The 24,075-nt window shown below is 56.3% G+C and overlaps 8 protein-coding genes across 8 annotated transcripts; 3 read left to right on the top strand and 5 right to left on the bottom strand.

The window, feature by feature from the left end:
* Positions 1-1,617: 1,617 nt before the first annotated feature.
* On the bottom strand, positions 1,618-5,263 carry SPSK_02970 (uncharacterized protein; the record flags this gene model as incomplete). Its single annotated transcript, XM_016729816.1, has 3 exons — positions 1,618-2,541; positions 2,565-3,314; positions 3,476-5,263. 3 exons carry the CDS (start codon positions 5,261-5,263, stop codon positions 1,618-1,620), a joined length of 3,462 nt encoding a protein of 1,153 aa, XP_016584820.1.
* Positions 5,264-7,281: 2,018 nt separating this feature from the next.
* SPSK_03454 (uncharacterized protein) lies at positions 7,282-8,400 on the bottom strand (the record flags this gene model as incomplete). Its single annotated transcript, XM_016730292.1, has 1 exon — positions 7,282-8,400. The coding sequence occupies one exon, from the start codon at positions 8,398-8,400 to the stop codon at positions 7,282-7,284; it is 1,119 nt and encodes a 372-aa protein (XP_016584819.1).
* A 475-nt stretch (positions 8,401-8,875) lies between these two features.
* SPSK_03062 (uncharacterized protein) lies at positions 8,876-11,446 on the bottom strand (the record flags this gene model as incomplete). Its single annotated transcript, XM_016729905.1, has 2 exons — positions 8,876-10,597; positions 10,685-11,446. The coding sequence occupies 2 exons, from the start codon at positions 11,444-11,446 to the stop codon at positions 8,876-8,878; spliced, it is 2,484 nt and encodes an 827-aa protein (XP_016584818.1).
* Positions 11,447-12,462: 1,016 nt separating this feature from the next.
* On the top strand, positions 12,463-14,943 carry SPSK_03077 (uncharacterized protein; the record flags this gene model as incomplete). The annotated part of the gene is made up of 2 exons (XM_016729920.1): positions 12,463-14,195; positions 14,361-14,943. 2 exons carry the CDS (start codon positions 12,463-12,465, stop codon positions 14,941-14,943), a joined length of 2,316 nt encoding a protein of 771 aa, XP_016584817.1.
* Positions 14,944-15,022: 79 nt separating this feature from the next.
* On the top strand, positions 15,023-15,280 carry SPSK_03797 (uncharacterized protein; the record flags this gene model as incomplete). Its single annotated transcript, XM_016730631.1, has 1 exon — positions 15,023-15,280. The coding sequence occupies one exon, from the start codon at positions 15,023-15,025 to the stop codon at positions 15,278-15,280; it is 258 nt and encodes an 85-aa protein (XP_016584816.1).
* Positions 15,281-16,519: 1,239 nt separating this feature from the next.
* On the bottom strand, positions 16,520-18,150 carry SPSK_03273 (vanillin dehydrogenase; the record flags this gene model as incomplete). The annotated part of the gene is made up of 3 exons (XM_016730113.1): positions 16,520-17,122; positions 17,186-17,579; positions 17,660-18,150. The coding sequence occupies 3 exons, from the start codon at positions 18,148-18,150 to the stop codon at positions 16,520-16,522; spliced, it is 1,488 nt and encodes a 495-aa protein (XP_016584815.1).
* Positions 18,151-19,475: 1,325 nt separating this feature from the next.
* Positions 19,476-19,856, bottom strand: SPSK_03728 (uncharacterized protein; the record flags this gene model as incomplete). Its single annotated transcript, XM_016730562.1, has 1 exon — positions 19,476-19,856. One exon carries the CDS (start codon positions 19,854-19,856, stop codon positions 19,476-19,478), a length of 381 nt encoding a protein of 126 aa, XP_016584814.1.
* Positions 19,857-22,178: 2,322 nt separating this feature from the next.
* On the top strand, positions 22,179-23,609 carry SPSK_03343 (uncharacterized protein; the record flags this gene model as incomplete). The annotated part of the gene is made up of 1 exon (XM_016730181.1): positions 22,179-23,609. The coding sequence occupies one exon, from the start codon at positions 22,179-22,181 to the stop codon at positions 23,607-23,609; it is 1,431 nt and encodes a 476-aa protein (XP_016584813.1).
* Positions 23,610-24,075: the final 466 nt, after the last annotated feature.

Raw genomic sequence — 24,075 nt, 5'->3', positions numbered from 1 at the left:
GATTGTTGGACAGTATCCGTTTGCGATTTTGGTCGCTGACTTTGTTGTGGACATATTTGTTGATTTGAATCGTACACTGGCCTGTCTCTGGATTCGCAGGAGACTGTCTTTATGATATATGATCTACTACGAGGTAAATGAACTCTAATTTCAAAAAGACTTTTCTATGCACATTCTTAGATAATATGTGATTAATATTTTGTGTGTCGTCTAGGTTTTTGAATAATCTTGTGCGTATGGGAGTCAGCGAGGTTGACTGTTGGATGTTTGTCACGAGTCGCGGTGTTGGCTACATGACTGTGAGTAAGATGTATCGCGTATGGCGCTACTAAAGAAAGGTGCATCGTAAGTCACGATGACCTTCCAATCGACACATCCAGCTTTAAGTCAGCGCCATGGGGTCCTGATACGGTGCTGTTGTTGTCATCGTCAACGTAGCGTGGCGCGCGTTGGTAAGCGCTTCAGGGGATGCCCGGCGCCGGTGGCCCGGATGCTGCGCGGTGTCACGTGAGGAGCGAAAGCGATTGTTTTGCATGTTACACGTCTCCCGACCGACCGTGCGGGACCCTCAAAGTCAGCGATGACGTACAGCCAGGCGTAGACGGCACGTGCAATCTACTCTTGACAGATACGACGACGGCACGATGGGTAGACCGTGGCCGGTGCTCACACGACCCCGACGGCATGTATCTCGGCGACGACTATCTACAGTCGCCTGGATGAGCAGTGGCTCCAGTGCTAGGATCTACTTACTGGGCCAGCTCGAGATGTCACGCATTCTCTCGAGGATACATCGATGAGCTCGTCAACCATGGGTGCCCAGGGCACAGGTACGGACGGCCACGGGGGACCCCACGTGAAATTGACGACACCGCCTCTTTGGTGACATTTTGCAATCCAATATTCTAGAGGATCCCTTCACCGAGAGCGCCGGCGTCTCTGCGGCCGGCCGGTATGAGTCAGTACGGCATGGCCAGTCTTGGCGTTGGCGGAGTCGACCCACAAAATAGAGAGACCGTAATACGGCGTGGGATGTGCTTCGTACAGAGGCATCTGGTTCCATGCGGACAAAGTCAAGCGCCACTCTTAGTACTCTAAAGCGGCAAGGACATCATTGACGGTTGTTTCGTGGCCGTCGACAGAGATGGAGCAAATGTTGCGCCGGTTGGCCAAGACCTTGTGGTGAACATATTCAAAGGCAAAAGGAAAGAAAACGGCAGGGGTCTACACAGGCCAAGACGATCCAGGAGCCGAGCTGCAGCCCTCTTATTGGAAGAAAACTTGGTTATGACTATGACCGCTACTTTAATTCGTCTAGATCAACACTCTTCATTTGTGGTTTCCATGTGTGTGTATGTTTGTGGTTTTTTTTCTCTCCAAACTTCACCACTATCATGTCACACGCCAAGAAGGCCGAGCAATGCCAATGCATCGTATCTCGCATTGAATTCTGGCAAGAGATTCGGGACAGTTGCTCCCATCTTCAACAGACTACAGAATGAGGTCGTGCTATGTTGCCAAGACGGCAACACATAGCTGACACAAATTCGCAGCTTGAAGCCTATCAGCATTTTGTACAAAAGCAAGCTGCAAACCTGCATTCTCAACCTGTTGATGTCATTCCATTAACCACCAACGACATCGACAAAGGCCAACGTGGCTGACACAAAAGTCAAAACAGATCCGACGGAGGGCGTCCCTCTTCGCATTGCTGGCGAAGCGGACACACCACCGACCAAGACAGAGACAAAGACGTTTCCCCTCAACGCTGCCTTTGAGAAGCTGGTCCGCGACACGCTCGACAGATGCCACATTCCGGGCGTCGCCGTGGCGGTTGTAGACGGCGACGACACGTGGACCGCGGGCTACGGCATGGCCGCGCTGCCCGACGTGCCCGTCCGCCCGTCGACGCTGTTTTTTGCCGGCAGCACGACCAAGTCGTTTACGGCGGCGGCGGCGTCGCTGCTCGTCGACGACGACACGACGGAGGCGCGTGCGCGCGTGCAGTGGACGACGCCGCTGAGCGAGCTGATCCGCGAGGACTTTGTGCTGGCCGACGCGTACGGCACGGCCCACGTGACGCTGGAGGACGCGCTGTCGCACCGGACGGGGCTGGCGACGCACCAGCTGACGATTGGGCGTAGGCGGTCGTCGCCGACGGCGATCCGCGACTACGTGCGATCGCTGCACCACTGCGCCATGACCCAGCCGATCCGGACGGCGTGGCAGTACTGCAACGGCATGTTCATTGCGGTGGGGCACATGATCGAAGTGGTGACGGGCCAGACGCTGGGCGCGTTTATGAAGGAGCGGCTCTGGACGCCGCTGGGCATGATGTCGACGTTTTGGACGCTGGCCGAGGCGCAGGCGTTTGTAGCGGACGGCGCCAATGACACCAATGGCAGCAGGGCGACGGCGACGTTGGCGGTGCCCTACGCCTGGGACGAAGCGGCCGGCCAGCACCGCGCCATCCCCTACTTTGACGGCGTGCTGGGCGGCGCCGGCGCCATCATTTCGACCGTCGAGGACTACGCCGCGTACCTGCGCTGCATCCTGCGCAAGACGGCGCCCCTATCGGCGGCCGGCCACGCGGCGCTGCGGCAGCCGCGCGCCTTTTGCCCGCCGGGCGCGCAGCCGCAGCTCACCCAGCCCATGACGTACTCGCTCGGCTGGATGCTGTCGACGTACCGCGGCGACGACGTGATGCTGCACCCGGGCGGCGTCGAGGGCATGACGGCCACCATGGTGTGCGTCCCCGCGCGCGACTGGGCCGTCGTCGTGTTTGCCAACGCCGACAGCCCCGGGCGCGAAGCCATCGCGTGGCACCTGGTGGACGAGCGGCTGGGCGTGCCCGCGGCCGCGCGCCTCGACGTGCACGAGGACGCGCAGGCGAAGCAGGCATGGCGCCAGGCGCGCCACGCGGGCTCGCGTACGCGCCTGTACCCGACCGTCCCCGACCCGCCGCGGCCCTTGTCGCTGCCCCGCCGCAGCCTTTGTCGCTGCCGCGGCTGCAGGACTACGCCGACGTCTACACCCACCCGGCGTGTCCGGACGTCGTTGTCAGCGTGGACACCGACAAGGGCAAGGACAACGACAAGGCGACGCCCCGTCTGCGCGCCGACGTGACCGGCGCCCTCCCCGTGCGCTTGCTGCTGGACCACGTCACGGCCGACTACTTTGTCGCGGGCTTGTACCTTTTCCGGCACGCCACGGTCCCCGACGCCATGGTCAAGGCCGAGTTCCAGCTGGACGCGAGCGGCCTGGTCAAGCGGTTCGGCGCGGCCGTCGACATGTTCAACCCGACGGGTGATTTTCTATGGTTTGAGAAGCAGGAGACGGCGTGAGCGTCGGCGTGAGCGTGCGGCGTGGACATGCGGACGGTCAGGTCATTGCAATGGTTTAGATTAAAGTAGACAGGATCTATGGAAACATGAAACAAAATGACACACACGCCCGCCTGCACCTACGCAATCACGGAATCGTCGTCATCGCTCTTGGCCAGCGTCTGCTCGTCGTTGAGCTTGGGGTTGCGCAGCGCCAGGGCGAGGCCGATGATGGGCACGCACAGCGCGATGCCCGTGATGGTCAGCAGCCGCTGCACGTGCTGGTACGACTCGATGATGGCGGTGCGCTCGACGGTGCCGACGGGGTAGGCGGCAGCGGCGGAGAGCGGGTCGCCGTAGACGACGGCGGCGAGCGTGGTGTTGATTGGGGCCAAGTTGTGCTCGAGCGTGCGTGGCAGCACCTGCGACCAGAGCGCGCCGCTGACGGTGTTGCCGAGGGCGGAGCCGATGTTGTAGGTGGCGAGGTAGAGGCCCGTCATGACGGCGAGGTTCTCGTGCTTGAGGCACGTCTGCAGGGACGCCTGCGCCGGGTAGGGGAACAGGCCACCGGCGATGCCCAGCAGCACCTCGGCGCCGATGACGCCGGCGCGGCTGGACGCGGACGCAGTCGTCGAGCCGCGGTAGTGGATGAGCAGGCCAAAGGCGACGAGGAAGAGCACGGTGCCGGCGAGGATAAAGTACTTGAGGCGGCGGACCTTGAAGACGACGAGGCCCAGCAGGAAGCCGGTGACGACACTGCAGAAGGAGTAGAGCGACGTGATGCGCGTGGCGGCCGCGACGCTAAAGTCAAAGGCGACAAACAGCACCGTGTACAGGTAGTCGCCCTGCATGTACCAGGCAAAGTTGAGCAGCAGCGCGATGCCGAGCGGCGCCCAGACGCCGCGGTCCTTCATGAGCGCGAACGGCACGAGCGGGTGCGGCGCCCGGGTTTCCCACGCGACGAAGACGGGGATGCAGACAAAGCCGACGACCAGCGGCGCGATGATGTGCGCCTCGTGCCACGTCGCCGTGAGGCCGCCCGCCAGCGTTAGGGGCACGAGGATGAGTGCAAACACGGCCACCATCAGCACGATGCCGACGGCGTCGAGGCGCCAGAACAGGTCGACGACGAACCCGCGCGTGCCCTGCTGCGCGCGCAGCGCCTGCGCGTAAGGGCTGACGAGGCCGCGGCGCCGGGCGCGGCGGCCGACGGCCAGCAACGTCGCCAGCAGCGGCACGCAGCAGACGGGGTAGATGATGCACCACATGCCGATGCCCCAGCGCCATGTCGTGGCCGCCAGCACACTTGACGTCACGTTGCCGCTGATCCACGTGTTGATGACAAACGGCAGCGCCGGAATGTAGGAGAAGAGCAGGCGCGCGCGCGTCGACGTCAGGTCAGCCACGATGACCTCGACGAGCAGGATCACGGTCGTGTAGCCGATCTGGTAGAGCACGGCGCCGCCCGCAAACGCGCTGACGCCGCTCGACGACGCCTGCACGACGGTGCCCACGACGTAAAAGACAATGGACACGAGCACCAGCTCGACGCGGCCAAAGATGTCGGCCACCTTGGCGGCCGTCGGCTGCGCGGCCGCCGCAATCACCGACCGCAGCACGTTGATGGCCGCCAGCAGCGAGTGCTGCGCGTACGACGCCGTCGCGTACGTCTGGAACGTGTAGCGCACCGTGCCGTCGAGCCCGTAGGCGTACGCCACCAGGAACACGCCAAAGAACAAGAAGACGCGGTCGGTGCGCGTCAGCACGGCCGCCAGCGCCTCCATGCGCGTGACGCCCGCCGACTGTGCATGGAGGCTGCTCGGGCGGTCAGCGGCCTTGGCCGTGGTCGTGGCAGCGTTGACGTCCTTGCTGTCGGTCTGGATCTCGGGCGCCGACGTTGCATACGCCGGAGGGCCGGCGTGGGCCTGCTTCTCGGCCATTGTCGAGGTGGAGCACTATGGGAGGTGCGGGGAGGTGGTGCAAGGAAAAAAAAAGGGAAGACGATGGGAGGAGAACAAGAGACAGTGAGAGGACAAGACGGAAAGACGACAGCGCAAAGAGATGAAAGATCGGCGGGAGGCAAGTCTTATAAATTAATACCTGAATGACAGTATGCCGGGAGTACTCGGTACAGTTTGCGGCTCTGAATTTTCGTCTGCACGAACTTGGTGTCCCGACAAGCTCCTTGGCTCTGGTGTCGGTTGTCTTGTTGTCGTCTCTTAGCCTGCCGCAATTTTATCTCTGCATTTCGCTCGTCTCCGCCCTTCATCAATCTAATCAGATGGCCAAGACCCAAGGACTGGTCCAATGCGCAAGTTTGTCCGAGGTGCGGCTACTAAGGTAAAAATTGGCAAACACTGTCCACAAAAACATCCACTCGCAGGAAAAAAGCAATAAATGGACAAATCATAACCAACCAGACAACCCTAGTCCCGAGGAGGGAAAATGGCCCGTGGATCAACAAGACTGTGGAATCGACCAACAGACTGGAGCTCAAGCTTCTTTCATCCTTCATCTGGCCCAGCTGCAGACTTTTTTGGTCTCTTCCCTCTGTCTTTTCACGCCTCGAACGCCTTCCCATCCCACCCTTCCACATTCCCTGTGAATGCCGCGTCGGTCCAGGGTCCAAAAGAAGAAAAAGAGCCAAGACCATCCCACGCCTCATTTTCGAGGTCGTATTTACGAATGTACAGAATACGACTTCTTCTTTTCGTCTCGCTCTTGTCAAGTCTCCGCGACCGGCGAACCCATGTGAACCTGCGACGTAAAAACGACGGCCTTCCGTATTCCACTTTCTGTGCAACCTCCCATACAATACATTCCGTGCCAGGACACTACTCGTTTGCTATTTTGTTGGATGTGTCATGGCGGCTTACATCGTTTTCTCACTACGAACTTAGTGTGGCAACTTCATGCCTGGGCGACAACCCTCTGTAAAGCAACCAACCAGCACGGAATGCCCTTACTGTTCTTGCAGGGGTATCAAGTCCGGAGATTGGACGGCGAGTTGGGTCTCGTCAGCTGCCACTTATCAATCTACAGTATTACCACGTACGCACATTCTCTTTTGGCATGACTCCGGCCCCGGAGCTGGGTTTTTGGCGCTGATGTCCCGTGCTCTGTAAGACACGTGGTAATGCAAACTACAACAGTAGAAAACCGAACTCTGTCTCACAGGGTTTTTTTTAAAAAAAAATAAGAAAAATCACGCAAACGCTACTATGCCAAGAATGGACCACACCAAGTTGCCTGGCCAAATGGCACGAGAGACCTGACGGCCGCGCATCTTATCAATCACCACTTTATCAATCAGCCGCAGATTGATAATACGGTGCATGCTGCAAAGAGAGATCTGCCATGGCACACTGTCCTGCAGTATAGAGCTCATGCTCAAACTCTGACGCACTGTGCATCGCGTTACGACAATTTCGTTCCGCGCCAGAACGTAAAAAGTTCTCTTGAGAACTTGATGCTTTTTGGTATGGGTACCACATTCATAAAAAGAAAATCTATAATGTTTTCCGACGATTTGTAATTTTTAATTTATTTTTCGTGCGCTTAAATGATGATACTATTTTAATGCTTACGTTTCACCTGAATATCGGCCTGTATGAATTTGTTATTATTTTTAAAACGAATAATTTGAAACAAGGCTGTACAGAAATGGGCGCTTAAAAAAAAAAAGCTACCGCTGAAGTCAAAGAAAACGTTAACGCTGCATACAAATACGCATATGTATCATTTCATAAAAAATTGCAATGAAATAAAACATCCCGCAGTGCAACCATATATGACAGCGCACATATATCTATCGTGTCAGTGCAGTTGCCAGTCATGAAACCGCTCGTAAAGGGAAAACGGAATGCAGCGCTTTATGGAGCAGGAAGTGCAAGAGAGGAGGAAACAGAGTCACAAACAAGGACAAGAAGAAGAAACGACACAAACAGGCAAGTTAGAGTTAGACCGTCGGCTGCCCGAAATAGTCACCGCCGCTAAAGGAGCCGTCACAATGGCACACATGTGGCCCGCCGACTCGGCGCCATATGTTCAGAACACCAAACCCGCTGCAGTAGTAGCACTCGTCCTGCAGGTTTGAGCAGTCGAGGCACACAACGGTCGCTGCACGCCACACGCCGCCAATGCGCCCGTGGCCCTGGCAGAACGCACAGTCGCGGCGGGGTCGGGAGGGTTCACGGGTGGCGGACTGGGTGGCGGCTTGGACGGGTGCATTTTCGGACCCGCCGTTGCTAATCGGAGGCCGAGCATGCGTCCGGCTCGGAGCATGGGCCTGAGGACGGGCACACGACCGTGGCTGGGTTTGAGACTGGATCTGAGGCTGGGTCTGGGGAGGGTCCTGTTGACGAGGCTGCGACCTCCCAGATGCATCCGTGACTTGGACGTCGACGTCTATGTTGATGTGCAGGCTTCGAGGCTGGGACTGAATATCCGGTTGTTGTTGTTGTTGTTGTTGTTGTTGTTGCTGTTGTTGTTGTTGTTGTTGTTGCTGTTGTTGCTGTTGCTTTTGATGCCGTCGGCGCGGCTTGGCTTGTCGGGCGTCAGGATCAGACGGTTTGGATAGCTTGGACGGCTTGGATGGCTTGGACGGTTTGGACGGCCTGGACGGCTTGGATGCCCTCGAAAGGTCTGAATCTTGCCTGGGCATACGAGGGTTGGAGGCACCTTGTCCCATAACTCTGACTAATATCTCTGCTGCCGTCTCTTCATAGGCCTCCGACGTGTCGTCGACGTCGATGATCGGCGTGCTGCCCGGTGGTTGTTGATTTCGTGCTCTGGTTACTCGCGGTTTCTTCGGTTTGGTAGCTTTGCAGCGGACTTTGGGTTCAGCCGGTTTTGGTATTTTCGGGGTTTTCGGTTTCTGGGGTTTTGAGACCTCTGGGGTCTGGGTGGTTTCGGTCCGTGTCGTAGTCCCTGTGGTCCCTGTGGTTTCCGGTCTCATGGAAGGCCCAACCCTTTGCGTGGCCAGCGCCTCGGCCAGAAGCGCATTGAGCAGCTCGGCCTGTGTCTGGGGCACCACGACGTCGTGGCCACGTCCAGGTGTCTTGACTGAGGGTTCCATATTGCATCAGGGCGGCGTCCAAGATTGGTGCTGAAGCGTGAGACTGTTGAGATGGACATGAGGTCTGCTGCGTTGCCGGGCGTTTCAACGATTTGAATGTTGATATTCATTCTTTCAGAAACAGATGCGGCAAATTTCACGTCGCAGACTCTATTGGGGTCCTAGGAGTGCCAAACATCTTTACGAAATGGGCTGCTGACTACAAGATCACGGTGTGATGCGTGCTAGTCTCCAACTTTAACAGCGGCAAGTCATGGCATTGGACTTGTTAATCTACGAGTGGTAAGCCACCACGGTTCCTCTTGGCTTATGAACTAGATGACACACGACGTCGAAAGGTTATGTATGCTTGCACAGTGTGAGAAGGGAGACTCATGCTGTCATATTTCAAGCTCCTCTTTTGCGGTTTCTCCACGTTTGTACGCTTATAATGCCATGTGAATTTAATCAAACAACCAACAACCAAACGTTCCTATTAGACAGGCTGAGACACCTGGGCGTTCTGGAGGACAACGGTATCGTATACCTGTTCGTCTTTTCCGCCTCTAGGATTGTGATGCTCGTCCCTTCTAGGATGGTGCTCCGGACAGACCTCGTCTTCCGGCGTTCCGCACACTTCCAAAAGCCGATGAACGGCGACAACGGTCGACGGAGCTTCACTTCTAGGTTTGCTTCTTGGATGGTAGACAACAGTAGCCACGCGGTTGGGTGCAGGGTAAATTTCCTCCACAGACGGAAGCACGTCGGCGTCGTCGACAGGAGCATAGGAATGCTGGCCTTTGCTAGTCAGGACGAACCCGGCCGTGTCAAGACCGGCCGCTGCTTCGAACTCGTCTACCTCAGACACGCTGGAATGTCTCGAGTGCAGCTGGTCGTACAAAGACGAGCCGCCCCCCAGAGCATGCATGGGATCCAACCAACAGTCATCATACAGCCTAGTATGCGATGATGACGCGTCGGTTGTCGTTTTGCTGGCGTTGGAGGAATGGAGCGAGTAGCGATCTGGGGATGGTTCCGAGCGAGAGGCCTCTGGCTCGGGGGATGCCACGCTCGAGGCTGTGTCTGTAGCGCTGCTGGACACGCTGCCCGGCGGCAGTACAGCGTATTCAGACGTCCCCGGACGACTGTGGCTGCCATGGTAGAGGGACTGGTCGTCGTCGTCTCCGTCTCCGTAGTCCACCTCATCTTCCGGGGTTTCGCCCCGGCCGTTGTACCCGTCTGCGGCGGACGGGGCCCTGCGCCTTGCGTGGTACTCGCCACGGCGGGACCGTGACGGCGGCCCACTCGGTTTCGCGACTGCCGTGCGTATGCTTCCCAAGCTGCGGTTCGGTGTCTGTCTGCTGCGCTTGGCTGGACGCTCGTGTCGGACCGACGGCGAGGTCGACGCCCACCGCGACAACGCTGACGACGCCCGAGGGGTGGGGGCGGCGAGGTACTCTGACAGTGCCGTCGGCGACTGCTCCATCGGGTACTCGCGAACCGCCCAGTCTGGGCTGGGACGGTAACGTTGCGTTGGTGGATCGGTACGATGTTGTGGTGTGGGACTGCGCGACAGGTCGACGTCAACGTCAACGGAGCTGGTCGACGTGAAAAATTCGTGTTCTAGACATTCGAGGGCCGAGGGTCGGTCGGCCGGTTTGTCAGCAAGAAGCTGCATGCCCAGGTCGAAATGGGCCGGCAGGTCGTGGGTCTGAGCAGCCAGCACCTGTCTCTGCGTGACAACGGCGTCGAGGTACGGCCCCCAGTTGTCGCCTCTGCCGTCGGGTATCTCAAACGACGTTCCAAACAAGGCGAGAATGAGAACGCCAATCGCAAACATGTCCACCTTGTTTGTGCGAGCCTTGTGGCCGTTGACAATCTCTGGCGCCATGTACAACGCCGTCCCGCATGCGGTGTTGAACCGAGTCGCGTCCGTTGCCAGGCCAAAATCAACCAGTTTAATTTGGACGGGTTCGCGGCAGGCCAGGATAATGTTAGCCGGTTTGATGTCTCTGTGTGTCACCCCTCGACCGTGTAGATACGCCACAGCCGTGAACAGCTGCCACAGCACGTCCTGGATTTCGGTGACGCTGAGCGGCTGGTGTCCTTTGTCCGGGTCGCAGATGTCCTGGAGATTGGGACCGTCCACGTACTCCATGATGAGCTGTGCACGCTGGCCGGGCAGGTCGATGAATGCGACATATTGTACCACGTATTCCTACGTAACCGACAGTTAGCAACAATGAGAAGTAAACGAGACGAAAGAGAAATGTGTCCTTAGGAGGTGTCGTGAATCTGAACGTACATGTTTGAGGCTTTGCAGCATGCCTTGCTCTCTCCATTCCACCGCGCCGCGCTTGTACAGCTTCATTGCGTAGACTTGCCCGGTGAACTTTTCCACGGCCTTGAACACCTGCCCAAAGCCGCCCTGCCCAATCTCGTAGTCTTGCATATACACAGGGGGCCGCTGCGACGCATTGGTTGTCGCTATTTTCGAGTCCAGCCCGAGAAACGCCATCGACAGCGTGTCTTCTGCCCCGTACTGAACAAGGTACTCCTTCCAATCCGCTGGGTCATCGACGCGTTCGATTTCGATCTGGAGATCATCGCTAAATCTGATGGTTGCCTTTTCAAAGGTCATCACTGTTTGCGTATTTTTAAGCCGCCTCGCCTCAACCTGCCTTGAAAAATTGACTCGAGTGCCGTGCTTCGAGTGATTTTGAAGTAGGGTAGTGCCCGATGTTGGCAGAGGTCGGACAGCGATATGCCGTTCACTGACCATGTGGCTGTCGACCATAATGTCGCACTTGTCTGGGTCTCTACCGATCATGAAGCCAACGCTTCTGTCTTTGGGGAGATGATCTGTGGTGATACGGAGGACGAATGGCGGCTTCCAGTCGGGCGCGGGTGTGCCGTGGTCTTCATAAATTGACTCGGCAACCTGATCGGTGCCGTCGTCTGCGTAGTAAACTGGGGCGTCCTTTTCGACTGTAAACACTTCATTATGCATGTTTCCAAGAAGGTTCTCGTCTCCCGTGATGGTGAATATCACTTGATTGTTGGCCATGGCTGTGGCTGCGCTGTTGGCTTGCGTGATGATTGAATGCCTGCTATTGATTAAGAAAAGACAATGATGCTAAGGTAAACGATGAGTGGCGAAAGAAACATACATGAAATCATCTCAAATCAACAGCATAAAGCGTCAGGCAGGCCTCTTATGCTAAGTTCTCGGGCCATACGAAAATGTACTCTGGGAGAGGGAGTGTTTGTCATTGAAGCATCTGGGCGTTTCCAGCCTCACTATTTTGGGCATCCAGTCAAAGAAAAACCGAGAGCACCTGTTACAGGATATTCGCTTTTGCCGACATTGGTTGGCTTGCACGGCTCGCTGTAGATAAAGCAGTCTGAGAGATCCACACACACAAACACGACACATGTTGATGGGTGAGGCTGTGATGCGGTGATTGTACGACGTCCAGGCGCTTGCGTGTGAACAGCATTATCTCGGCGGCTAGGGAGCGGGCCGTGTGCTGCAGACCCACTAGCCCATTCATCAGTTTGGTGCCCTGACTGAAAGAGGGGTAAATCACCAACGGGCCTGGCCCTTTGGCGCCTAAGCACGGGAAGTCCCCAGCCTTTTCTGTTCAAGCCAGGGGCTGGGATGACCTAAAAATACCACCTGTCGCAACTTTAAACGCCCATTTTCCAGCGCGACCCGAGTCAAAAGAAAGAAAAGAAAACGATTCACCGAAGGCAGCGCATCTTTCTCCCTCTAACAAAGCCACGACCAGACCTATGTTCCCCCTTTTCTCGACCATACCCCAAAACCCGTCGCTTGACCTTTTGCTACGACATACGCCTTCCTTTCTCTGTCCTCGGCGTCCGTACCCGCTATCATATGCCCGACATATCCTTCCAACCGATTGACGTTCAGTATCCCGTATGGTTAGTAGTGGCGCTCCGGCAGTGCCGGGACCGGTTGATAAGGAGAAGACTGCAGGTCCCCAACGCAAGCGATGCCCGCCATCTCGACAGCGGTATTACGATAGATTGTCATGGGCGATATCGAGCACCGGCCATACTATGGCCGAACTTGCAAGACTCGGGCGTCCTGGTCAGTGGATTCTGCACAACGAGGATATCTATGTAACGGACCTGGACACGCGACCGCAAACACGAAATCCGGACGAAGAAGTACGCATTCGTGGTCTTACATACTATGGGGCCCCTATTAATCGGAGGGACCTGGTTTGGGCAGGAAAAAGGCCGGCGCCCGACTTCCTTGACGTTACGTTTTGGGACGACTACAACAAAAGCCTCGACGAGAAGCTGAAGCAGGCCAAGGCCAGACTTGTACAGCCTCGCTTTACGCCAGAGGAACTGCAGGTCATTGAATCGCTGGAGGCACAGCCTCGCCATTACTTTCGCACGCAAATGAATACCAGGAGACGGAGAATGGCTGACAATAAGACAACGATCTTCGTCGCCTTGTTTGGCCTCGCTAAACTCGGGCGCCCTGGGCAGTGGATCTTGCACAGCGAGGAATTTTACCACCCTGTCATCGACACCCGGCCACAAACACGAGCCGCTGAGAAATGCATCGTTGTGCGCGACGAGCACTTCGTAGGGGACCGGAGGATTGTGGGCGAAGCGCTCTTCGCGAACTTTGAGCTTACATGGGCAGGAGACGGGCCGACACCGGACTTTGACGACTCCCAATTTTGGGAAGAAAAGTCTAAGAACTTACGTGAAACGCTTCGTCGGGCCGAGAAAGGCGATATAGAGCCCCAGTTCAACCCAGACGAGCTGCGCGTCTTGGAGGCGATGGAGGGCGATGAGGGGCACGCGTTTGCCAAGTACCTCACGGAGCGACTAGAGGCACCACCACCGGCGGTCATCGAGACGGAGGAAGAGCAGCAGGTATCACCAAGGCTTGGATTGGCAAAACAATTGGTTCTCGATGCGTTTGAACGTCTGTGGTACTATGGTCTTCCCGGAAAATGGGTGCTGCATAACGAGGATCTTTATCTTCCAGAATACGACACACGCTTCCGGGAGCGCTACGACGAAGACGAGGATGGCGACGACCAGGACAAGGACAATGTCCTGATCGACAGCGATAGCCGGTTGCGATTTGACACCCGCTTCAGGCCACTGCCTGACTTCAGTGACGTTGCGTTTTGGGAGGAAAAACGCGCAGAGCTGCGCAACAAGGAAGACGAAATCACCGCAGGTCGGTTAACAACACACAACTTCACGGAAGGTGAGCTGCTGCGAATCGAGCTACTCGACCGTGTCCTTGAAGAGCAACTTGAATACGGCCTGAGAAGCGAAGAACAGAAAGAGCAGCAAAAGACACGGCAAATTGCAGCGTGGGTCAATGGCAAGTCGCCGAGAGAAATATGGAGCATGCCAGCAGAGCAGCGTACACCGTCCCCATCACCGTCGCCTTCTGTCGACGCACCTTCAGAACATAGACGGCGGGGCCATGCAGCAGACGTCGACGGAGACGCCACCCAAACACAATCACCCGCGTCGAAAGCTCCAAAACGCAAGCGGACGACAATCAACGGCGACAACAATAACTATGGCAATGGCAACAAAGATGACGACAAACCAAGACACATCATACAACCCGCCAAACGTAGCAAAATGCAGCCGCCGCTGGAGCCGTCGCCAGCAGTACCAAACCGGCGCCGCCGCTCCAGGAAACCACCATCAACGTCACCGAAGAAGACACAACGCCGTCCGGCAGATCCACCAGCAAACCCACCTCCGAGGAGAAGTCCACGCATAGCGGCACAGCAGCCGAGGAGGTACCTGTACAAGTAACGAATGCAGCATACTCTGCAGACACTAGACATTGCCTTTGTTTGACACAATGAATGTTCTTTGCAGTGAATCGTTCTCAGAATACCATGATTGTCTTTTCGTTTTCTTTCTTTTTTTTGACAACCTCCCTGGCTATCTTCTAAATACAGTAAACTCGAGCACAATGAATACAATGTACATGACGAGCAGCACGGCGCCCACCCACTGCCTCGACCCGAAGAACACAATCGGGAGAAACAGTGCCGCGGACACCCACATCACGAGGAGCTCAAACGGGACGACAGAGCTTGCGAGCTCCTCTGGATCGCCGGCCACAAACGTGATGCCCAGGCACAGCGTCAGGAGGAAGATGTTGCTTCCCGCCGTGTTGGCAACAACGATGCCGCCATGGCCGCGCGCGCCGCCGATCACGGCAACGAACTTCTCCGGCAGCGTCGTCGCAAAGGCCAAGATGGTGACACCCAGGACGGTGCCAGAGAGGTCAAAGGCGTCCCCAATGGAGGCGGCACTGTGCGACAGGATGTAGCCCGCGAGCGACAGTGCGACGAAGCCGAGGAGGAGTTGAACGATGTGGTAGACGATGCCATGTTTGGGGCGGTGTGGCGGCTGTTCTCCACCCGGTCCGTTGGCGATCAGCGGCGACTGTTCGTCAGCGACCGCATCGCGTGGCACCTCTGCCTCGTGGCCGTTGCCCCGCGTGCTGTCGTCATCGCTATCCGAGTCACTGTCTGAGTCGACATCTTCAGGTGTGTCTAACACGCCCCTGTAAATGCCGTAACCCACAGATGCCAGATACAAGGCAAACACGGCGATGAAGACGGCACCCGCGATCCGACCGAGGCTGTTTGTGAGGGCCACGACAGCTGCGAGCGTGGTGACGACAAAGAGCAATGCAGCATACACCTTTGCGCTGCGATCAAAGGTCCAGTGGCCCGGATGGACGAGGAGCCCCAGGGAGAAGGCGCCGAGAATGTTTGAGATGGAGGAACCGACGACATTGCCGACGGCCAGAGACGAGCGGCGTTGGAGGATCGCGGCCAAAACAACGGCCAGCTGCAGAGCAAATTAGCGTCCTCATTACCATTCCATATTGTAGCCGATGCAAACACACCTCTTCCCATTCTGCGCCAGCGGTGAGCAAGGCGACCAAGGTCTGCGAGACGCGGAGTCGGCGCCCGACAATCGCCGTGTGGTCAATGAAGCGATCCGCGCCGAATTCAAGGAGAAACAAACCCGCGACAAAGGCGCTGGCGTTGAAAGCGACGCTATCCCAATCCATCTTTCTTTCCGGAAAGTCGGATATCAGATTCCTGTCATGTGGCCGTGGGCTGTAGTGGGCTGTAGACTGTTGGCTGTTGGCTTGCATTGTGGACGAAGCTGAGGTTGAGGTTGAAATGGAGCCGGGGGTTTCAGCCTTGTTTGGTTGCGGGTATTCGACGGGACGCGAAATTTAGCATGTGCTATCGGGGCGTCAGGGGGAACTGGTGCAGTAACGTAGCCAGTAAGACCCACTGTAACCTTTTAGGTGGATGGCCTACAGGTTACAAATACAGGCGCTTTACCTCACTTTCTCGCAGGCTTCTTCACCTGAAAATTGAGACCGCAAACATCACGCTACATTCTCACGTCGTTTCTATTTCGACACATGCCACTGCTTCACTATTCTGGTTTCATCTCCAAAATCACGCAAGCTACATCTCCAGATACAAAAATCCCCACTGTTACTTCGTGCCCATTGTCGTTGCCATTTCTGTCCTTGCAGCTATCCTTCCCACAGGGACGGGCGCTTCGCCTCTCGTCGCTGTCCTCCGTCATACGACAATCATAACAGCAGCGGCGGCTGTCATTCCCAGTTCTCTCTGTGTCATTGTGCTGTACCAGACCAGCAAGACTGCCGAGTTGGGCCACCTTAATTGTTGACGTTGGTCATTGGGAATGAACGATCGAGGTATCTGTGAGGGGGGAACAGCCTGATATTAATTAGGCCCACGATATGTGTTGACAGTGAATAAATAGAAGCAGACTGAGATTGAACGACCAGTACAGAATTTTACATCGTTGGCAACACCCACCGAGCGGTACGACTGCTAAACGGAAACTGAACGCAGCAGCAACGGACGGGAAATGCTCCTGAGACGGACAGTACCACGACGTGGCGTGGGACGGCTCGATTGGGAAAGGCAAAGCACCAACGAAACAACAAGCGGATCGTTATTCGGACGTAAGCTCTGTTGCTCTTTTTTGAAAGAAGAATTACATTCCCACCTCCCTCCATCCGGGCACGGCATCGCGCTTGGAACTGCGTCATCTACTTGCTCGGACGGAACGTAATCGTCTTGGTCTTGAGAAACTCGTTGAGGCCGGCATCTGCATTGAACCGGCCAAAGCCGCTGTTCTTCACGCCGCCGTGCGGAAGGCCGGCCTCGTCGTGTACGCTCATGCTGTTGATGTGCACCGCCCCCGTCTCGATCCGGCGGGCAATGGACAGGCCCTTGGCGAGGTCCTCGGTAAAGACGGCGCCGCTGAGGCCGTAGTCGGTGTCGTTGGCAATGCGGACGGCCTCGTCGTCATCAGCGACGGAAATCAGCGACACGGAGGGGCCAAAGCTCTCGGTCTGGTAAATGTCCATTTGGTCCGTGACGCCGTCGAGGACAATGGGGTGGATGGTGCGGGATGGGGTGGACGACGACGCAGCGGCCGGCGCTTGCCCGTGAAACACACCGGCGCCTTTCGCCACGGCGTCCTGGACGAGGCCGGCGACCTTGTCGTAGCCACCAGGCAGCGCAAGCGGCTGGGCCGGCGCCGCCTCGCTGAAAATGGCGGCGATGGCCTTTTTCAGCTCCACCTTGAATGCGTCGACAACATTCTTGTGGACGAGGATCCGTTCCGTGGACATGCAAATTTGACCGGCCTAGAACAGCTGCGTTAGGCTCTCTGTTGCGCTGCACCGTCAGTATGGTACCGTCTGACCTACATGCAAAAAGGCGCCCAAGCAGCACTGCTGCGCAGCATAGGCCACGTTGGCGTCCTCACAGACAATGGCGTTGTTCTTGCCGCCGAGCTCCATGAGGGCCGGCTTGAGATGCCGTCCGGCCAGTTCCGAAATGATGCGGCCAACCGCCGTGCTGCCCGTAAAGTTGATCTTTCGCACGGCCGGATGCTCGATGAGGCTGCGCGTGACATCCGCTGCGTCAGCCGGGCGGTGGTACAGCACATTCAGGCAGCCGTCGGGCAGGCCTGCCTCGCGGAAGAGCGCGCCGATGGCCCAGAAGCAGCGCGGGGACACTTCGCTGCCTTTGAGCACGCAGGTGTTGCCTGCCGCCAGCGCGTAGACGACCGACCGGATGCCGAGAATGTATGGGGCGTTCCTAGACCGTCAGCATGCAGTTTACTCAAATTTTTGTGTGTTGCAGTGTTACACAAGGACGCTGGGCGTGGAGAGCCGCACCAAGGCGCAATACCCAGAACGACGCCATACGGCTCCTTGACCACCAGGGCCTGCGTGTCGGCGTCGTCGCAGATGGGCGCCGTGCCGCTCAGGGCGCCGCTGATGCGTCCGGCACAGTCGCGGATGATCTCGCGCGACGTCATCAGGTTGAACTCGGCGAACCCAACGCCCGAGCCCGTTTCCTGCACCATGCACGCCTGGTACTCGGCCGCGTGTGCCTCGAGGAGATCGGCGGCCCGGAGGAGAATGGTTCGTCGAACGGCGGGCTTGGTGAGAGACCACGCCGGAAAGGCGTCGCGGGCGGCGTTGACAGCGGCCACGGCATCCTCGCGCGAGGCCGACGAGGCCTGCCAGATCGAGCCCGTGCCGACGTCGGGAGACACGACGGGAAACACAGTCGGCGTGACAATCTCCTTTCCGTTGATGAGGAGAGGAACAGTGGTAGTGGTGGCACCACCACTGCTCGCAGGGACGACGTTCTCAATGGCCATGTTGGCTGCTGGCAATGTGTCGATGTTTGCTGCATATCAAACGTTGCGAGACGTCTGCAGCTGGAAAGAGACGGACTATGAAATAGCAAGCCGTGTGCGGAGTTCATGAGGGGCAAACAAATCGTCCCGCCGTAGCATTGTCGTTACAATGTCGCCAAGTCCATCCTCTGGAATCCTGCAAACCGATCATTTGGACGCTAGTTGGCTGGCTCGTGGTTGTCGCCAAACGCACCTTTCGAGCTTTCCTAGTGTCTCCGAGTCTGTGGGCTTGGCTTGTCCAGGGGGAACAATTTTCCCTCAACAACCCTCTCCAGCGGCTTGTAGGGAACGAACTGGCGGCGTTTTCCGAGCGAAACAAAGAGCATCGGCAGTTAGCTGCGGAGAGCCTTCTTGGCGTCGGAGCCATGTGGGATGGATCGTCCGAGTCCAACACGACGTGAAGAGATGGCTGAAAAGGCCTCGACCACCATCCGAGCACTTGTTTCCCTTTTTCCACACAGAGGCTGCGACCGATGATTCGCTTTCCGTACATCCTTCCTACGCACCTTACTAGTTTCGGATGCCATATTGGTCGCCCTTTTTATACTTGATATCGTCTATGTTGCGCTGCACGCATTCCAGTAAGTCCGTCAGGTGGCGGTAGCCGCTGCCGCCGAGTCACTGCATCTTTCTGACTGTCTGCGGTCAACGAAAGTCGTGAAGAAGTCCTGTCAACATTTGTCACTATATTCATTATAAGTCGCTAGGACCCGTAGGAAACTACTTAGCGATTTGACAACCTCCTCGGCGGGTGTGGCGTTGTGTGGCTCGTTAGTCGTCAATTAAGGCGCTCCTTGTGACCAATATTTATATACTTGATTGAAATATAGACTACTTTACTGCATGAAGTACCTCTCGGTGAAAAATATATGTCTTGTTATTATCGTAGCTAGCACTGGATGTGCCAGTAAGGTATGCCTTCTAACTGACACGAACAAAATAAGGAATGACAAGCGGAATTATATTCATTTTGTTCTTTAATAGTCTTAATAATCTTCAGGTATCTCGTCGAGGCAACGAGCATGGAAATAAAAGTAAGTGAAAAGAAAAGGAATCAAAACAACGCCGCCTATATCCCAACTATCCATCCTCATATGCGTAGTTCTACATGAGGTTCCTAGGCGGGTCATTGTCACTTCCCAGTCAGCACGGACCAGCGAATTCGAATTGCCGTCCGAGGGCGTCTCCAAGGTCAGCTCATAACGGTCCAGATCGACATCGTTGAGGTAGCTCTCCTCCGGTGTATCTGGCCAGCTCGCAACCCGGGTGCCACCGGCTGTCCGGGTTCACGAGGCCCGGCTGATCGGGTCCAGGCCGCCGTCGCCGTGCTCGACGTTGTTGCTCAGTTTCCGGAATACACGTGAGTCGTGACTCAAGTATAGTCTGTCGTCCACGACATACAAGTCCTTGTGCAGCTCGCGGAGTCGGGCCTGCAGCCGCCGCAGCTTTCCAGTCAAGGTGGTGACGTGGTGGTAGTCCCTTGCCAAGGGCCCGTGGACCGGCCGGTAATCCTCCCCCGGAGCGCGAGCCGGGTGCAGACCGGCGAGCGCCTCTGCCCTGCCCAGCACCCAGTCAAGTTGTAGCAAAAAGTACCGGCGGTGTTTTGTGATCCGCGCCATCCGCTCCCTGGGCAGGACGGAGAGACACAGTGAAGTCGACGTCTCCATTCCGTCTTCCGCGATTTGTGAGTATTGCTTATATTGTGCCACTGAGTAAAACAGTGAGAACTCGGGCGTGACATAAATATGAGTGATAGTTTGTTATAACAGTGGTGATGAGTGATAATGGTCCCATGACCTTTACGTTGGACCATAAAAGGCTGAACGGCGACAATTCTCTCCATCGCTATCATGCCACGTGAATACAAACTCGCGGAACTGGTATTGGCAGATGTTTGCCATCGTTTTACTCTCTTTTCCATGGTTCGTGGTTTCACGGATACTGATGTTTGTATATCTGAATATATGCGAAACAAATCTCCAAACGTCAGAATCTTGCCCAGAAACCTGATTACTGTAATGGATTCTTATTTGTACCGTCGCGACTTATCTGCACTGCGCCTGGTGCTGTGTTTGTGTCGTTGTTTGGCTTACGGTCTTCCACATAGGAAGAATCGACAACGAACAGTCGTCCTGTTCAAGCCACTTTGAGTTGGCTGTGCGTCAATTTGTCCGGGACAAAAATAGATACGACGCAAGCACAAGTCTGTTAAATGTGTGCCTGGAAGGATTCACACTAGCAATTGTCGAACCCGCTTGTCTCCACGTGGGGAAAGCGCCCCCAAAGGTGCGCTGGTTACAAACCACGGAAAATAACGAGTGTCGTAATTGCATACGGAAGGATCGCAAAGAATAGTTTCTGACCCGGAGCCGCATATCACTGGCTGGTATGTCGTTTCACTTTGTGGGCAGGGGTGGCCTTGGCCAAGAAGTCAAGCAATGCCAAGCGACGGTCAGGCCCGGGGAAAACACAAACGGAAAATGTTTTTTTGTTGTGCCTACCGAGCAATACTACATGCGACTCACTACATGCTACTCACGCGACTCAGAATCGATAAAAGTGCCTTTTTTTTTTTCCAAAACAGCACAAAAAAAGAAAAAAAGCGCGACACCACGCCAATGAATATGCTTAATATTCGACACGGAGAGTGCGTAAAAAATGAAATTTAAATCTCGTATTCATGCCCCATCTTGGAGCCACAGTACGAAGTACGCCCGACTGGTGGTGCATTGCAGGGGGAAGCCAAAACGCAAAACGCAAAGCGCCGGGACATCGGCACAATGACGACGCATAACGGCAACCCACAGTGGGGGAGCCAAGACGACCACTCCGTGAGCTGAGGAGATCGGAATACAAACTCGCATGGTTGGTCTGACAGCTCGGCTGTCGACCTTGGTTGATCTGACATGTGCTGACAACTCTGCATTTCGAACAAGGGATAATTCAAGGCACGGTTTGCTTATCATTTGCCGCGCAAGAAGGACATTGGACGTTGTGGGAGACAAAATATAGTTTTGTGTCCTACAGCAAAGCAGACGGTCTAGCGTGTATTTCGTAAATTCGATAAAGTTGACGGCTGTCACCTATTGTTTGGTGCTTCTTTGTGTCTTTGCGGCAGTGGGAATAGCAACTTTGGCTTAGTTTTGTCGCCTTCGTCATGCATTTGCTCTGACCGTTGGTACACATCTGTTGCGTGGAGGGAGGAAAGCCAATTGAAACAACCATAAAATAAAAATAAAATAAGGGCAGAGAAAAGTAGAAAAAGTGAAAAGACCAACGCGACCTGTCCGTGGTACAGGGACGGAGACTTTCCTCCTGCTCCCTGTCTCCCTGTCCTTGCTGTCCCTCGGTCGGCCATTGTTCTCCCTGAATTCTTGTAATCCAGAGTGGTGCTCCACAAAACACGGCATCGATGACGGCTCGACAGCGTGTTCTCTGGCGTTTGGCTACCACGACTACCTTGGCAGAGACAATCGTTAGTTTTTAAGATTTCTGCTAGGGCGAGAGGCTAGTGGCCCGCCGAACCCGCTTCTTTGACTTCAGTAGCGCCCGGGCGTCGAGTCTGTCTTTGTGATTTATGTTGCTTCGTCTTTGCAAGGGGCGCGCACTGGATCCCGGGCGGTGGTGAGTCTAGCGTGTCGATCTCCTCAGATTCTTTACCGTACGTCATCTCCGTAGCACTGCGTAGTCAGACATAGGCATAAGTCGGTGGACAGTCGTCAGCACAATGTAAGAGGTGACAAGTGGCAATGGAAAGGGGATGTTTTTGTTTGGGAGAGCAAGGGTGGGAGATGAAGGGTTGGGTAAGGAATGCTTTTTTTCTTTTCCTTTTGGAAACGACTGATTTAAACTATTTCCTTTGCTTTCCCATCCCTTTTGAAGCCTCGGAATTTCGTCTTCGTATGCCCGTCTGTCCAAGTCGGGGCCACTGTCGTCACCATCATAGATCACCGTCTTCGTCACCACCACCGCCTTACATCGACTGCATCATGTTGATCGGACTGTCACCACGACGGCGGTTCGCCGTCATCAGCATCTTCTCCTTTGTCGTGCTCCTCGCACTCTTCTCGCGCACCGAGATGGGCGTAACGGCCCTCGACACCGTCAAGGAAAAGCTGCCGCTGCCGCCCATGCGCAGCGGACAGGGACAAGGAAAGGAAGAAAAAGAAAAGCCACGACCGCACCCCAAGTACAAGCCGCTGCCCTCCGACAACAACGGATACGTCCCGCCGCCGGTGCGCGAACCCTTCCCGCTGCTAGCCAACTCGGACGCGTCGACGCTGCCGCCGCCGATCCCTGAGTGGAACCGCCCGCGGCCGAATCTGCACACCGAGTACGGCCTCGCGACGCCGCCGCCCCTGCTCATTGGCTTCACGCGGTCGTGGCCGATGCTGCTGCAGGCGGTGGTGTCGTACATCACGGCCGGGTGGCCCGCCGAGCAAATCTACGTGGTGGAGAACACGGGCGTGCAGCAGGCCAACACGCGCGGCCAGCTGACGCTGCAGCACCCGTTCTACCTCAACCACACGACGCTGCGCCGGCTGGGCGTCAACGTCGTGCAGACGCCGGTGTTGCTGACGTTTGCGCAGCTGCAAAACTTTTACCTGTCGCTGACGTACGCGCGCGGGTGGACGTACTACTTTTGGTCGCACATGGATGTGCTGACGCTGTCGTATGAGGAGGGGCTGGACGGCGTGACGCCGCCGTACAGCGACAAGGGTGTGAATGGCAAGGCCGGCTCCGGGTACAAGACGGTGTACGAGCTGTGCTGCCAGGCGCTGCAGGGCACGCTGCTCGACGACCCGCACTGGGGCCTGCGGTTTTTCGCCTACGACCACCTGGCGCTGGTCAACCCGGCGGCCTACGAGGCCGTCGGCGGCTGGGACACGCTGATTCCCTACTACATGACGGACTGCGACATGCACGCGCGCCTGGGCATGGCCAACTGGACCATTGAGGACCGACGCGCCGGCATCGTCACCGACGTCAACACCGTGCTCGCCGACCTGGCCGTGCTGTACCGCGTCGACGGGCTGCCGGACCCCGACTTTGTCGACCCCAACCCGCGGCCGCAGACGGCGGAGGAAAAGAAGATTCACGGGCGCGACGATGAGGCTGCTGCGCCCGCGCCCCCCGCCGACACCCGCCTCGACCAGTGGCGCAAGCTCCGCGACGTCTCCGACCGCATGTTCCAGTACAAGCACGGCGACCGCGAGCGCAACACGTGGCAGGCCGGCCAGACGGGCGGCCAGGGCGAGAAGTTTTACTATCCGGCCCAGGGCATCGCCGAAGGCATCGACGTCCTGACCGAGGCGGGCCGGGAGGTGTACCGGCGCAAATGGGGCCACCGGGACTGCGACCTGGTCGACGGGGCCGGGCTGTCGCTGTGGGACCAGTGGCTCGTAGAGAAGGATTGGTAGGGTGAGGGTGAGGTGTGTATGATACTCAACATGAATGTTCTTTGGGCACGGCGTTTGGTTACATTGGGATGCCACTGGGGCAAAGCACAATACTTGCAAAATAGATTGATTAATGGCCGTTCTGTTGTATTAAATACATGTAAGGGAAATACCTGGCCTGCGTCGGAAGAGAAATATGAAACAAAGATCTGGAAAATAAAAGCAAAGAAAAAGCAAAGACAAAGCAAAAAAAAAAAAATAGAAGAAGAAGACGAAGAAATAACTACCGCTGCCCTCCATAGTCCCTGCGTCGACATACGTCAATCACTGTGATAGCGTCCAGAATCTGGACTCAGCCGTCGTTAAAAAGCTGCACATTATTAGCCACTACAAAGCACTCGCCCATGACTCGTGAAGAAATTGCAGTCCGTCTGTACATCTCATAAACAATCCGTTCCCACGTGATGGAATCCAACATCGCAATTCT

Source organism: Sporothrix schenckii (assembly GCF_000961545.1).
Source record: "Sporothrix schenckii 1099-18 chromosome Unknown Cont47, whole genome shotgun sequence".
Lineage (NCBI taxonomy): Eukaryota > Fungi > Ascomycota > Sordariomycetes > Ophiostomatales > Ophiostomataceae > Sporothrix > Sporothrix schenckii.
Note: the sequence above shows the minus strand (reverse complement) of the source record. Positions and strands in the feature narration are given on the sequence as shown.